Genomic DNA, 14,268 nt, shown 5'->3' with positions numbered 1-14,268 from the left:
CATTTTCTGTATAATTTAAAATTCGAAAAAAATGGCGAAAAAACGCCATTTATTTTTTTTTAGTTTGAATGCACATAACTTTTGACTCAGTAGATATTTTTTAACAATTCTCTCTTAAGATTATTAATAAATTTGTTGTTAATACTTCAAGAAAATCGGGAAAGAATTGGATCCGTTATTAGCAAAATGGCAGACCAAGGTAGGCAAAAAAAATTAAATTTTACTTTTCAAATGCGAATAACTTGTAAACTATAAGAGATAACATATGGCTAAAGCAATGTTTTTTGTAGATCTCGTCTAGTACATTTCATATATATAAAAATCTTTCAAATCGGATCGCAAACAAAAATTTGGCATCATTTTTAATTTTTGATATACCCGAGGTGCCCCACTTTGGGGCATTGTGGCTCGGCCCCCCATGGTGTTATAAGCCCAAATTCAAAACTAGAACTTATCAACACCTCTATAGCCATGGGAAATTTTATTAAAATCGGGCTATTCGTTTAGAAGTTACAGATTTATTTCCACCTTTTTTCGGATCCCCCACTGTGCACAGTTGCCGCACCAGGCTTGCATTTGATTGGGGCAAATAAGAAAAATATTGTCAATGGTTGCCGCATGATTCAATAAATTGCAAAATTATACGATTTTCGCATAAAGTAGACCAATAAATGGTGCATTTCGGCAATCATGTAATCCTAACTTTACTTGTTTTATATTCATATTATTTAATGTAAAGTCAACGCAAATTTATTAATGAACTTGTGCATAAGCCTGCCAATGCAAGGGAGACCTACTCCCTGATTAAAATTAACAATCTGGCTCCGTTTGGATTTGTAGCGATATTAGTATTATACGTTTTTACGATACAGCTTACACTGGATAGGGAAAAACCCTTTAGAAATCCTAGGAAAACCGACTGGATCAAATTCAGTAATCTTAGTGACACCATACCACCTCCAGCAATGGATGGACTAAATGGTACACGGGACTTGGACGACTCGGTAGATTTTCTATCCATGTCATTAAGGGAAGCCTACTATGCTTCGTGTAGGGAGCGGCAGGGACCTAGGAAATTCCGGCAACCATGGTGGAATCCTAGACTAATGCAGCTAAGGAAGGAATGTAGAAAACTTTTTAATAAGGCGAAGAGGGACCAAGACTTGTTGAGCTGGGACGATTATCGTCAAAGCTTCAACACTTTCAAAAGGGAAACCAGATGGACAAAGAAGGAATCTTGGGAGCGTTTCAGTGAGGAACTGGAGAAAACCACGGAGGCATCGCGTCTACGAAAGGTAGACGCGATACATTCTTTAGGAATGTATCCTGGATACATTCCTAAAGAATGGAGAGAGGTTACAGTGGTATTTTGTACTGACCAGGAATCGAAATTGAAAATAACCAAACAGAATCATCTGTTGTGATGTCGGTGTTACCAGATGTTGGCGGCGCTGGTATGATGGCGTATGCCAGGCTGAGGCTCGCCGGATGGGGTGGTTCTTGCCAACACTGGTACCATTATTCTGGCGTACAAAAAAATACATACCAGCATTTATGGGGGAATATAAAAAAATTTGAAGGAACCCGAAGTGAGTGATGAACGCAAAACAACACAAACTCACATAAACAATTTTCTGTCAAAACTAATCATCTTGTCGGCTGATGGACTGCCGACATATTGTTCCCTCCCACGGGACCCTACTGTCCTTTCCATGGCAACTTAATGGGTTCAGTAGTTGCCCCTAACTAACCCTACACACACCACTAGATTATTTTACCCCAATCACTTACCTTTTACTTTATTCTTCCATTTTTATAATTTTAAAACGTTATAAAATTCATTATTATATTTTATTGAAATATTTTTCATAAAAAATTCAATTAAACTTGATTAACAATTTTATTTAGGTAAGTTATTAATACATCAAAATATAATATCATTAATAATTAAAAAAAAATATTAATTATTTAACATATGAGTTTAAAATTCTTTTAGCAGCTTTCATATACAGGAGATTTTAAGTAAGTTTTTATATTGGGTATTTATAAAAAGGTATTTTATATTATATAGATTTTTTTTAGTCTTAGGTTCTTTTTTTTTGTTGTTGTTTAGAATCTAACTTTTTCCTTGATTACTACCAACTGTGCCAAATTTGTGGCTTAAATTGACTCAGGAACCCTACCAAAATGAGCTCACTTTGTATGGCCCTATTTCCCTCGCAATTATCTAAGGAATTAACTAATTGGTAAATAAATATAAAAAAAGCTAATTCTAACATTAACCATTGTAATAAAAAATTACATATAATATATGTACACTTATATATTTTTCTTTTATCTTTACAGAATACCTGATGTTTCAGTGTTGATGGTGGTAGGTGATAAAAATGCGGTGATGGTGCTTGCTGAGATGCCTGTTGGATGATGGTGGAGATGCTGACAACAAGATGATGAGGAGATGATGAATAACCAGACTAGGTAGGGGAAACCAAGGTGATGGCGGATTAAAGAGATGACTTCGTATGACCAGACTAGAAGGAGAAGCAATGGTGATGGCGGTCTGGTGGATACAGTTGATGTGGGCGTTGAAGGATGGAGGATATGTGGCGGATGGTGAATTTGGCGGAAGTGGCTGGCGAAAATGGCGGTTTTTTTACTTTTATAAAGTTTAATGTTTCTTTTTCAGGTTTTTTTTTTTTAGTCTTAGATTTAAGTTGTTTTTCTTTCTTTAAGTTCTAAATTTCTTTTATATTTAAGTTAATTTTTTTATATTTTCTTTATCTTTAGTTTTCTTTTGTAACTTTAATTGTTAACAATTTCTTTAAATTTTTCTCTTATTTTAATTTCTAATTTAGTTTTCTTATCTGTTTTTCTTTCGGTTCTTTATATTTAAGTTCATTTCTTTATTTAATTTATTTTAAGTTTTATTAAATAGTTTGTTTTATATTTTATTTTAGCTTTAATGTTATTTATTTTAGCTTTAATTTCAGTTTTATCTTAATTTAGTTTTTCTTCTTCTAGATTTATTTAGGTTTTTACTTCAGTTTTTAGGTTTATTTATGTTTATATTAAAGTTTTTATTTAGTTTTAAGTTTATTATTTAGTTTTAGTTTTATTTTTAACTCAGTTTTTAGGTTTATTCTTAAGTTTTACTTTGTTTTAGTTTGATTTAGCTTTTAGTTTTAAATTTGGGCTTATTTTATTTAGTTTTATTTTAAAATTTCATTTAGTCTTAGGTTTATTATTTAGATTTAATTTAGCTTTAGATCTTTTATATAGTTTTTTAGATTTTCTTTTTGTCTTTAAATAAAAGTTTCTTTTTCTTTTTTTTTAAATAAAATTTTTCACAAAAACTTTCACAATTTGTTTGATTCTTTTTACGATGCGCCACTTAAACCACTTACCCATCCAATTCACATTCAACAGCAAAAGAGATAGATCCACCGGTCAAACCTCCGCTCATCACCTCGGTGTCATTTTTTTTGTTCCAGGCAAAATAGATTGTCAGCAATCTATTTTGCCTGGCGCCTGTATTTTGTTTGTTTATGTCCATCCTTCTAGTCTGTTTCCTTATTTGTATCTGTCAAAACCTCTTTGACATCTGTCATAATTTTCCGCGTTGCCAACCTCTTCTCCAACATCTACAGGGTGCATACGACAAACCCAACCATTCCTGTAATCCATTTATGGATACAGAATGGGAGGGAAAAATAAGCACCTTAAATTCTATGCCTTACCCTAATTTTAAAAGTTTTCTGGGATTTTGGGTATTTTTCAAATTCCCCAAACTCTAATATGAAACTCACCACGATTGATAAATACAACACTGTACACAATTTTTCTACACTATGGCAACTCCCAACCGATCAGCTTGAATAAAAAAACCGAACGGGAGGAGGAGGAATAGAAAAACTACGCATGTGTAAATGCGTAATTAATTTTCAATGGCGGTGATCAAGTAAGTAGTATGTATAATAGTGATGTACATCCCATACAACAATTGTTTAAAAAATTTAAACACATTTGTTACGCTCTTTTAAAGAGCATAATAAATGTCTCATTTTTTGAGAAATTCAATAAGCAGGAACAAATCAAGATCCCCGTAACAGTTTATATTTTTATAATTTTTTTTCTGTTAATATTCACATTTTCTGTATTGCCGGCCTTCGGCCGTGTGAAGGGACTTTTAACTCTGGGGTGTATCGAACACCGGCTTCGCTAAAATCACTTTTTCTGTATATCAAAATTTTCTGAAGTACTGTCATATAAAATCAAAAAGGAATTTTTGGTTCACAATATTAATAAACTGTACCATATTATATATCATATTAAAGGTATTGTGAAGCACTATTCAATGATGTCCATAACGATCAGTTTGTTTTCCAAATATATGAGAAATTTACTATTATATGTATTGACTTTAAATTCATATAACTCTTAAACTAAGAGAGAGCAGGCAAAAATATTAACGTTTTTGTGCTTCTAATTATGAGAGCTATCAACACCAAAGAAATTATAAAAATGCAAGCTGTTTCGCTGATCTTGATTTATACCAAATTTAAATTATATTCATTTAATAAATTGGTTTTATTTGACAAAAATTCTAAATCTAAACTTTCTTCATTTTGTTATTATTTTAAGTGTTTGACATTATGTTTGCTGGGTAGCTCTCTCACCAATACATCTTCATTTTTATTTTTGAACATCACTGATGTATAATGAAATTTTTTTTATTTATTAATGAATTTTATAAGATCAAATGAAAATTTTTAGGCAAAATGTAGGAAAATTTTAATTTAATTATTTTTTTATATTCTTTTCAGGAAAAGACGAAGGATGTTGCTGATTTTTGGTGGATTATTGGTAAATATGAAAATTTAATATAAATCATATTATAGTGATCATTAACAAAAAATTATTTTCTTCTATTTTCAGGTATAGGAATTTCGATGCAAATAAAAAAAATGAGGACATCATCATTTATGGCAATGGATTAAAGGTAAGTGTAGTGTTTTTTTATATAAAAAGTTAATTAAAACAAAATGTGTTGTAATTTAATTAGTTTGTGTTTTAAGTGTAGCGTAGAACAATTATTAAAATTTAATTTAATAGTGATAATTGGTGTTTTTATACCCTTCAGCTTCGTGAGAAGGGTATATATAAGTTTGTCATTCCGTTTGTAATTTCTACATTTTTCATTTCCGACCCTATAAAGTATATATATTCTCGATCCTTATAGATAGCGGAGTCTATTAAGCCATGTCCGTCTGTCTGTATGTCTGTCTGTCTGTCCGTCTGTCTGTTGAAATCAATTTTCTGAAGGCCCCAGATATCTCCGGGATCCAAATCTTCAACAATTCTGTCAGACATACTTTCGAGAATTTTGCTATTTAAAATCAGCAAAATCCGTCCATAAATAACAGAGATATGAGCAAAAATCCGAGACAACCTCTGAAAATTTCATCAAAAAACACAATGTATTGCATGCTTTGACAAAAAAACAACAAAACGTATGGTTGGAAGTGCAAGCTTTGCGTATTTTGTTTTTTTTTTTGTGTTTTGTTTCTTTTGGCGTTGTTGTTGTTTTTTATACAACTAAACGTTTGTTTGGTTGTGTGTTGGTTTTTTTGACAAAAAAACAACAAAACGTATGTTTGGATGTGCAAGCTTTGCGTATTTTGTTTCTTTTGGCGTTGTTGTTGTTTTTTGTACAACTAAACTTTTGTTTGGTTGTGTGTTGGTTTTTTTGACAAAAAATGAACAAATCGTATGTTAGAATGTGCATGCTTTGCGTATTTTGTTTTTCTTTTGTGTTTTGTTTCTTTTGGCGTTGTTGTTGTTTTTTATTTGTTTTTAGGATGCTGTACGCTGAAAGTGGGCAATGTACATACATACATATATACTAATTAAAAGAAATAATAATGCATCCACAACAAAGGTGAAGGGTATATAAGATTCGGCATAGCCGAATATAGCACTCTTACTTGTTCTTTATGAAAAAGTTACAAAGTGTAAATAAAATTTGTGCAATTGGAATTTACAGTGGGTGACAAAAGTGTAAAAAATTTTTAAAATTAAAAAAAATTTTAGTGATAATCATGTACACAGTGCAAGACAAAAATATAATAATAACAAAATTTTACAATTTTACAGTGATCGTGGAAAGTGTTTGTCAAAAAAAATAATATGAAATTAAATGAATTTACAGTGGTGATTAAAAGTGAGAAAGAAATAAAAAAGATTAAAATAGTGTAAATATGAAATTTAAAGTGATCGTAAAAAAAAATAAGCATGTTAATTAAAAAAAAATTATTTACACTGAAAAAAAAAGTGGTGTGACAAAAATTAAATTTTAATAATTTAAGTAAAAAACTTGGTGTGTGATGTGATTGTGTGAAAACATAAAAAAAATTTAATTACAGTGAAAATCAAAACTAATAGGAATTTATAATATTTTGAAGTAAAAGTGAATTATTAAGCAATTTTCGAGAATTAATATTACAGTGGATAACAAAAGTGTTAACAATCTAAAAGTGATTATTGTGCAGTGTCTTGTTTTAATTAGTTCAAAATAAGTTGGAAAATCAAAAATACTTGAATTTAAGATTTTACAGTGTAACTTAAAAGTGATGTGACTAAAAATAACAAAGTGCAAAAAATCAAAATTACATTTATGTAAAATCTCAAAGTTCTATAATACAAATTTTACCAAAAGCCATAAATGTGATGTTAGTAACCAAATGTGTAAAATTAAAACTAACAAGGAATTTGACTTCATAAATTTTCTAACAAATTTTTTTACTAATATACTAATTTCATTTAAAATTCATTTTATATGTTTAGAAAAATTTATTGAAGCAAATAAAGTGATAAAAAAATAAAGACTATATACCTATAAAAAAAATTTTACACAAAATAATATTAGCAAATTACTAAAATTTCTGTATTTTACTTTTCTTTCTTTCAGATTCTTATCTTTATATTCAAGGTGAAAAGAAAAATGCTGAAATTACAGGATTCCAGGAAATATCAAAGAAAATGTAAGTAAACAGTTTTTTATAGTTTCTAAAAGTAACTTTTAGGCAAATTGAAAAGAGAGACAAGGACTAAGTCCACCAAAAGCTAATAGTCTTTGGCGGGAATTACCCCTTGTTTCTCTCAGAAAAATGTAAAAAAAAATAATAATATATATGTCTGTATGTATATGAAATATATTCAAATACTACAATAAATAGTAGAAATTCAAAAATCAACTTTTAGAACTTTTAATTTTAAAATTTTGTTAATTTTTGAAATAAATAACGATTTTCCTTTTATTTACAGGCTTTAAGAATTTCATTTGAAGTACCAAAGGAAAAAGGAGTTTGTTGTACTAAAGGTAAACAATCTGTATATATTTATACTTTAAACTTATATTTTTTTTTCTTTTTACAGGTCATACTAATTCATGGATCTCACACAACTTCATTTTGAGAAGAGAAAAATAAAGTAAGTATATAAAATTTTAAATATTTATCGATTACAATCATATATCAGCATATGTACTAATTCATATTTTCGATTAAATTTTCAGGCTTCAATTACTCAACAAAATGAGCAACACAAACAACAATAGTGACTACAAGGTATCAACATCAACAAATTCAGAAGAAAATAAACAAACTAGTATCCATCAACTATTATATTTTTCGGTAAGTGTCTAGAAAATTAAGTTATTTATCTAATCATATATTTAGAGTATTTCATATACATATATTAATTTCTCGTAGATTTTTATAATCGGTTCTTATTAAAATAACAGAAGGTAGGATAATAATCATGTATATAAAAATATAAACAGAACATAGTTTATTTCCCTTTTGTTATTTTAATAGAACTTGATAATGAATTATGTTGACGTAGTATTTGGTAGTAAAATGTCCAAAACTGATAATTAGGTACTCCTTTTATCCCAATACTATAACTTGTGGTAATTAGGCTGTTGGAATTCTATTATTTGGAAACAGATATTAGAAACTATATTTATTTCTTTTTCCTACCCTGACTCGTCGTAAGATGCGGGCTCAGATGTATGTTATTGCCCTAGGTGACTAAAAACTTCTAGTTTCTTAATGGCACAGTTCCCCTAGAACAACAATGAGGTTACACTTTCGGGGCAATGATGGTTACAAAAGGTAACCAGCTAAGAAACGTAGGCTTAAGTCAGAATAAATGAATAAATAACTTCTAACAGCTTTACTTCCACAAGTCAATAGTATGAGATATAAGTTTGTACATATCCCAATACTATTCATGTTACACCAAACCTATGCCAAACATAATTCATGACTAGAATAAAAAATGAGAAATTATTACTATTTAAACTAACTACAAATATTTAACTAGATTACTAACCTTTGAATATAATTTAGAAAAATAGCCAAACGTTTAGATATTTGGGAAAACATTAGGAATAGATACACCAAGGGTATTAAAGCTATTGCTTTAAATCTTTGGCGTGAAATACCCCTAACGATTTCCCTAGCAAGTCCTCAACTTCGTACAGGCTGTTTTCGATCGGTTTTACAATTCTACATTTAATGAATTTCCGGGCTAATTTCGCGTTGAAGTTACTTTTAAAATCGCTTTGCTGGAAATTTCGACGATAGACTTCCTGGCCGGGTATAAACTTAAGCTGCCGACACCGCGTATTATAGGATTTTTCATTTCGGACGTAAGCTTTATGCAAGTTGTCGCGTATTTTCTTTCGGATTAATTCCATTTGCGCAGGCTTAGGAATAATTTCCATTTCCGAATCTCTTAAGCTTTGTACACACTCCCATGGCCAATCATATTCATACCGAACAACGCAAAATATGGCGTTACCGCAATCGATGTCTGGACCGAAGATCTTAGGGAGTATTCTATTTCGGACAAATATTTGTCCCACTCTGTATGGTCATTTTTCAAATACGATCTTACGGCTGCCAGAATCGATTGGTTTACGCGTTCCGACGCGTTCGCCTGTGGTGAGTGTGTAGCCGTACGAAGGTGTTTAACACCAAAATTGTTGATCATATCCGCGAACTCTTTACTCACAAATTGTTTTCCATTGTCTGAGACAATGGTTTCAGGGGTTCCAAACTTGTGGAAAACCTCCGAGATTAGGAATTTGATTACATTTTTGGTGTTAGCCTTCGGCAAAGCTTTTAGAAAGACATACTTAGTAAAATGGTCAAGCACTATAAAAATATACACGTTTCCGTTCTTTGAACGCGGGTAGGGACCGAGGAAGTCTATAAATAGACGCTGGAATGGTCTTTCGCATCGTGTCTCGGCACCCATAGGTGGTCATATTAGCGGGTTTAGTATCCTTGGAGATCTGGCAATTTCTTACAAATTCTCTTACCTGTACATTCAAATTAGGCCAATAAAAATATTCTTTAATACGACTAAGTGTTTTACCGATGCCACCGTGAGAAGCTTGGGGCGAATTGTGGCATCGCTTAATGATGTCCGCTGTAAGTTCCTGTGGAACCCAAAGCTTCCATGAAAAATCTTCATTAAGTATAACACCGTCGTATGGCTTAGTTCTCTTGCAGACCAGCTCTTCGACTACCTTCACATCCGGCAATTGCTCGGAATTCGCCTTTATTGTTTCTATTAATTGTAGGTAGTCATCAGATTTGAATGCACAAGAATTAAAATCTATAAGATTAGCCATTTCCTTAATTTCTTCCATTTCGTAGCGCGATAGGGTATCGGGTACTACGTTTTGTTTCCCCTGCCTATGCTCAATTGCGAAATCATACGCCTGCAAATGGAGACTCCACCTCACCAATCGACCAGTCAAATCATGGCATCAATTCTATGTAGGCCCTAAACTTCTTAATCGCCAAGACAACTGCCAAACATTCTCGTTCAGTAACAGAATAATTTTTCTGAGCTGGTGTCAGCTTATGTGAGAAATAGGCTATTGGGTGCTCTCCATCAGAATCGTCTTTCTGGAAAAGAACAGCCCCAATGCCTAAATCTGACGCATCACACTGAACGTAGAAATGCTTGGAGAAATCAGGGTGGTTAAGGAGTGGGCTCGTAGTCAGAGCATTCTTGAGGCGATCAAAAGCAACCTTAGCTTCTTCCGAAAACTTAAATTGTTTACCCTTTTTCAGCGTTTCAAAGATTGGGGCTGCAATGGTAGCATAGTCTGGTATAAATTTTCTATACCAGCCTGTTGCTCCCATGAAGCTCCTCACTTGTTTTGCTGTTTTAGGGTATACAAAACGAGTAATCGTTTCCACTTTAGCTGGATGCGGTTTCAATTTGCCGCCACCGACAATGTACCCTAGATATCTTAACTCCTTAAAACAGAATTTAGATTTTGCTACATTAATGGTCAAACCTGCATCTGCTAGACAAATAGCTACACGCTTCAACAATTCCAGATGTGTCTCGAATTCTGGAGATACTATCAAAAGATCATCTAAGTAGACAAAAACTCTTTCACGAAGCGCCGCGGGGATCACTTTATCCATTAAACGACATAACCTTTGGGCTGCATTACACAATCCAAAAGGCATGACCGTAAATTGATAAAGTGGTCGTCCGGGTACCGTGAATGCAGTTTTTTCTCTACTAGATAATTCTAGTGGTACCTGCCAGAACGCGTCTTTTAAGTCGACACTTGAAATATAAATCGTATCTCCCAATCGACTGAGCAAACCTTCGATATGCGGCAAAGGATAAGCATCCTTGACTGTCAGCGCATTGAGCTTACGAGCGTCCAGGCATAACTGATTCTTCTCGCCCCTTCGTACGAGAGTAACCGGATGACTCCATGGACTCTCGCTAAGCTCAATCACCCCGAGGTCAAGCATCCTATCCAGCTCAGCATACATTAATTTTTGCACAGCCGGGGATACAGGGTAGTAGCGATCTTTCACTGGAATTGCATCACGCGTATCTATTGAATGCATTTCCAAATGTGTTTTTCCTAGTCCTTTTTTTGTATAGCAGGGGAACATCGATATTGCCAAATCTAACTTCTGTCGTTGTTCGGAATTCAACTTATGAGTTATAACATCTAATGTCTCATCCTCGTCATCGCACAGATTAATACCATTAGTTGTTAAGCTATCGATATTGGCGAACAATTTGAAAGCCTTCATAAAATCAACTCCCAAGAATAGCTCACGACTCAGAGTAGGAACTAAATAGAAGTTGATATCATGTGACATACCACGAAACTCAACTTTGACTCTACCGACTATAGGGTGTTCGGTTCCATCCGCCGTTTTTATACTCGTTTTAAAATCGTGGATTGTTAGACCGGTCCTTTGTATGAAGTCCATACAATTACGACCTAAGCACGTAACCGTAGCACCGCTATCTAACAATCCCTCGATTTCCTGATTATTTATCACAATCCTAGTATAAAAACGAGAATCACCGCCCTCAAACAACGAAGCGGCCGAAATTTCCCGCCTAACGTTTCTCCGTCTTCTGTATCGCTCGCGCGCCTTCTTGATTTTACTCGAAACGTTACCGAAAATTCTAAATTTTGCTTCATTGTATTCCCGAATTCTGATATGCAGAGGTTTTAATTCTCTGAGCCGAGGCTCAGAACTTGCATCTAATTTTGCTTCGCTATTTCTCAAAATCCTAATTTGCCCTTTCCCTTCTTTATTAGTTGATGTTGTTAACTGTCTAACTGGGCCTATACCTCGGTTGTCCGCGTCTCCCCAGTTCGAGACGGGTTCCGTGTCCGGTTTCCCTGACACCTAGGACATTTAGGGGTCACAACATTGTCCATTCCACATTTAAAACAGAAAATTCTTCGTGTGGACGAAGGACAATCAAAAAAACCATGACCAACCTCCTTGCAGTTCCAGCAGGTGTATCTACTCGTGTTCTGCATCGCATCCACTTCCAGTGTAGGCATCACTTCTTCCTGCTGAACCACTATTTCGTTTACTCTACCATAATTAGGACGCTGTTGGTAGCTCTGCCTCTGGCTTGCCAACAAATTCTCAGCCCTTTTTACTTCACGACCAAAGTCTTGTAAATTGTAAACTTTTATAGGGAACAACAGTTGTGCTAACGATGGCTTCAAATTCCCCCTCATAATGTCTATCAGGGACTTCACGTCATCTTTTGCTGATGACGTAGTTTAATGATGGCGTTATAAAAGTCTTCAAAAGACTCATGAGGCAACTGCCGGCGGTTGAGTATTTGCATCTGTACCTGGAACTCATTTTCGAAACGCTGGTACTGACTCAAAATTGCATTTTCCAACTCTTGCCAAGAATTTATTTGTGTCAGTTTGCGTTGGTTCCAATACCAGTCTAAGGCTGGACCCTCTAACAGATGATGGAAATGCCGCAAAATATCTGTGTCGGAGCAGTTATAATCCCTTCGTAGCTCGTTGACGCGGAAAATAAATTCCTGGGCATTCAAAGATTTGTTAGTCCCATCAAATTTAATCCCCCACTTGGATAAATTTACATGTTGATGATTTCCAAAGCCATTGGACATCGGCCAAGCATAGTTAGGTGTCGGTATCAAATTCTGATGAGGTTGTGGCTGATAATTATACCCTTGTTGTTGCTGTTGATGATAGTCTTGTTGTTGCTGGTTATTATTATAGCCTTGTTGTAGCTGGTTGTTATAGCTTTGTTGTTGCTGGTTGCTATAGCTTTGTTGTTGCTGTTGATTATTATAGCCTTGTTGTTGCTGCAAGTAAGCCTGGGGCTAATTAACCGGAGGCTGAACCATTTGTTGTGACTGCTCAAAGAACCTGTTTGCCTGGTTTATTTGAGGCTCAGGAACCTGGATAAACCCTTCGCTGCTGTTCATTTGCGTAAAACTTGGTGCAGGCAACAATGGTGGTGGTTGATTTGACCAAGGAGCCTGATTTACAGCTGGCTGCGGTTGTGTATATGTGACTGATGTCACCTCTCTTCCACCTGGATATGTTACTTGTGCGCAAACCGGTGCCACTAAGCTTCTAGTACCGGGAGGTAAAGAATTGGCTTGTGTCATCGGGCTAAACAAAAGCTCTGGTCCTCTTGATTGAGCATCATTAAATGGCACGGTCGGAGCCGGATTCGTTGGAATGTCTTGCTGCTTATTAACATTCAAGGCCATCTTTATTTCGTTCAATGCATTATTGATTCTATCATCTACTTACCTCATAAATTGAGCTTGGGACAAACCGATGGATGCATCGATAACTTCCTGAATATTACTATTCTGGTTCTGCTGCTGAGCCATACTTTCGCGCACTTCGCGACGAACACTTTGAGCTGTGAGGCTACTATATTCTGGAGATATAATGGTGGTATTAAGGTCGTCTGGACTAAGCGAAACCTCGTGAGACAATGCCGGAGCTATGGATGAAGTAGTTGTGGTAAACCCAACTGTAGTGACTGCGTCTGCAGTATGAGATACACCTGCTTCAGTGGTTGCCATGTTGCTGCTGGTTGGTAAATTATTAGAAATTTTGCTACCCTGACGAGTTACTACCATATTCCACCAAAATTACTCAACAAAATTCAAATTATTTGGAAAAATTGGAAAATTATGTTTTTCCTTCGGGAGTAGAAAATACTACACCAAGGATTAAAACCACGATTATAACGAAAATCAAAATTAAAATAATAAAAAATCAAATATATAAAAAAATCACGAATATAATAAAATAAAAGATAATATATAAAAATAATAAAAAAGAAATTATAAAAAAATTTAACACAAAAAATAATGGATACTTCCAGTATTTACGGATACCGCACTAATACCGAAAATTATTTATAAAAATTATAATATTGTGTAAATAAGTGATTGGGGTTTAAATCAGCGTGAGTGTGTAGGATTAGAAAAACAATTTGATGATTAATTTTGACATAAATTAAATTTATACTTGTTGTATAATTCAGTTTTAAGTATGTGTTTCCCTATTGAAACTAAAATGTGAAATTTAACTAAATAGACTGACTTAAATACTGCGACTGAAAATTGAAACGTTATTTCATTTTCCTTTTTCAGGACTAGCAAAAAGACTGTATAACAAAAAATATTTAAATAAAATTTTAATTTTCGTCTCCAGGGGGAGCAGTTAAATTAGTTATTTGAAACTAACTAATTAAGACTCTGAGATTGGAAATGCTAAAAAGTACTTATATTTAAAAATGTATCGCAATTATATTTAATTTAATTAATAAAATTTTTTTAAATATAAGGCTTATACATATTAAATGAAAGTATGAAAAAAAACAAATGAAATTTAGT

General features: G+C 33.6%; 1 protein-coding gene across 1 annotated transcript; it reads right to left on the bottom strand.

Annotated features, from left to right (window-relative positions):
• Window positions 1-12,120: 12,120 nt before the first annotated feature.
• LOC135963002 (uncharacterized) lies at window positions 12,121-13,125 on the bottom strand. Its single transcript, XM_065514788.1, has 2 exons — window positions 12,784-13,125; window positions 12,121-12,711 (listed from the first exon to the last, which is right to left on the bottom strand). The coding sequence occupies exons 1-2, from the start codon at window positions 13,123-13,125 to the stop codon at window positions 12,121-12,123; spliced, it is 933 nt and encodes a 310-aa protein (XP_065370860.1).
• Between the last annotated feature and the right edge of the window lie 1,143 nt (window positions 13,126-14,268).

Source organism: Calliphora vicina, unplaced genomic scaffold (assembly GCF_958450345.1).
Source record: "Calliphora vicina unplaced genomic scaffold, idCalVici1.1 scaffold_33, whole genome shotgun sequence".
Lineage (NCBI taxonomy): Eukaryota > Metazoa > Arthropoda > Insecta > Diptera > Calliphoridae > Calliphora > Calliphora vicina.
The sequence above is the reverse complement of the archived record's forward strand: the minus strand, read 5'-3'. Positions and strand labels throughout refer to the sequence as shown.

Excerpts from the sequence above, each read along its gene's own strand:
- LOC135963002 (XM_065514788.1), bottom strand. The coding sequence starts at position 13,125 with ATGGCCTTGAATGTTAATAAGCAGCAAGACATTCCAACGAATCCGGCT. Across the intron at positions 12,712-12,783 it reads CTGAGCCTCAAATAAACCAG|CAACAACAAGGCTATAATAA; the intron begins GCAAACAGGTTC and ends GCTTACTTGCAG.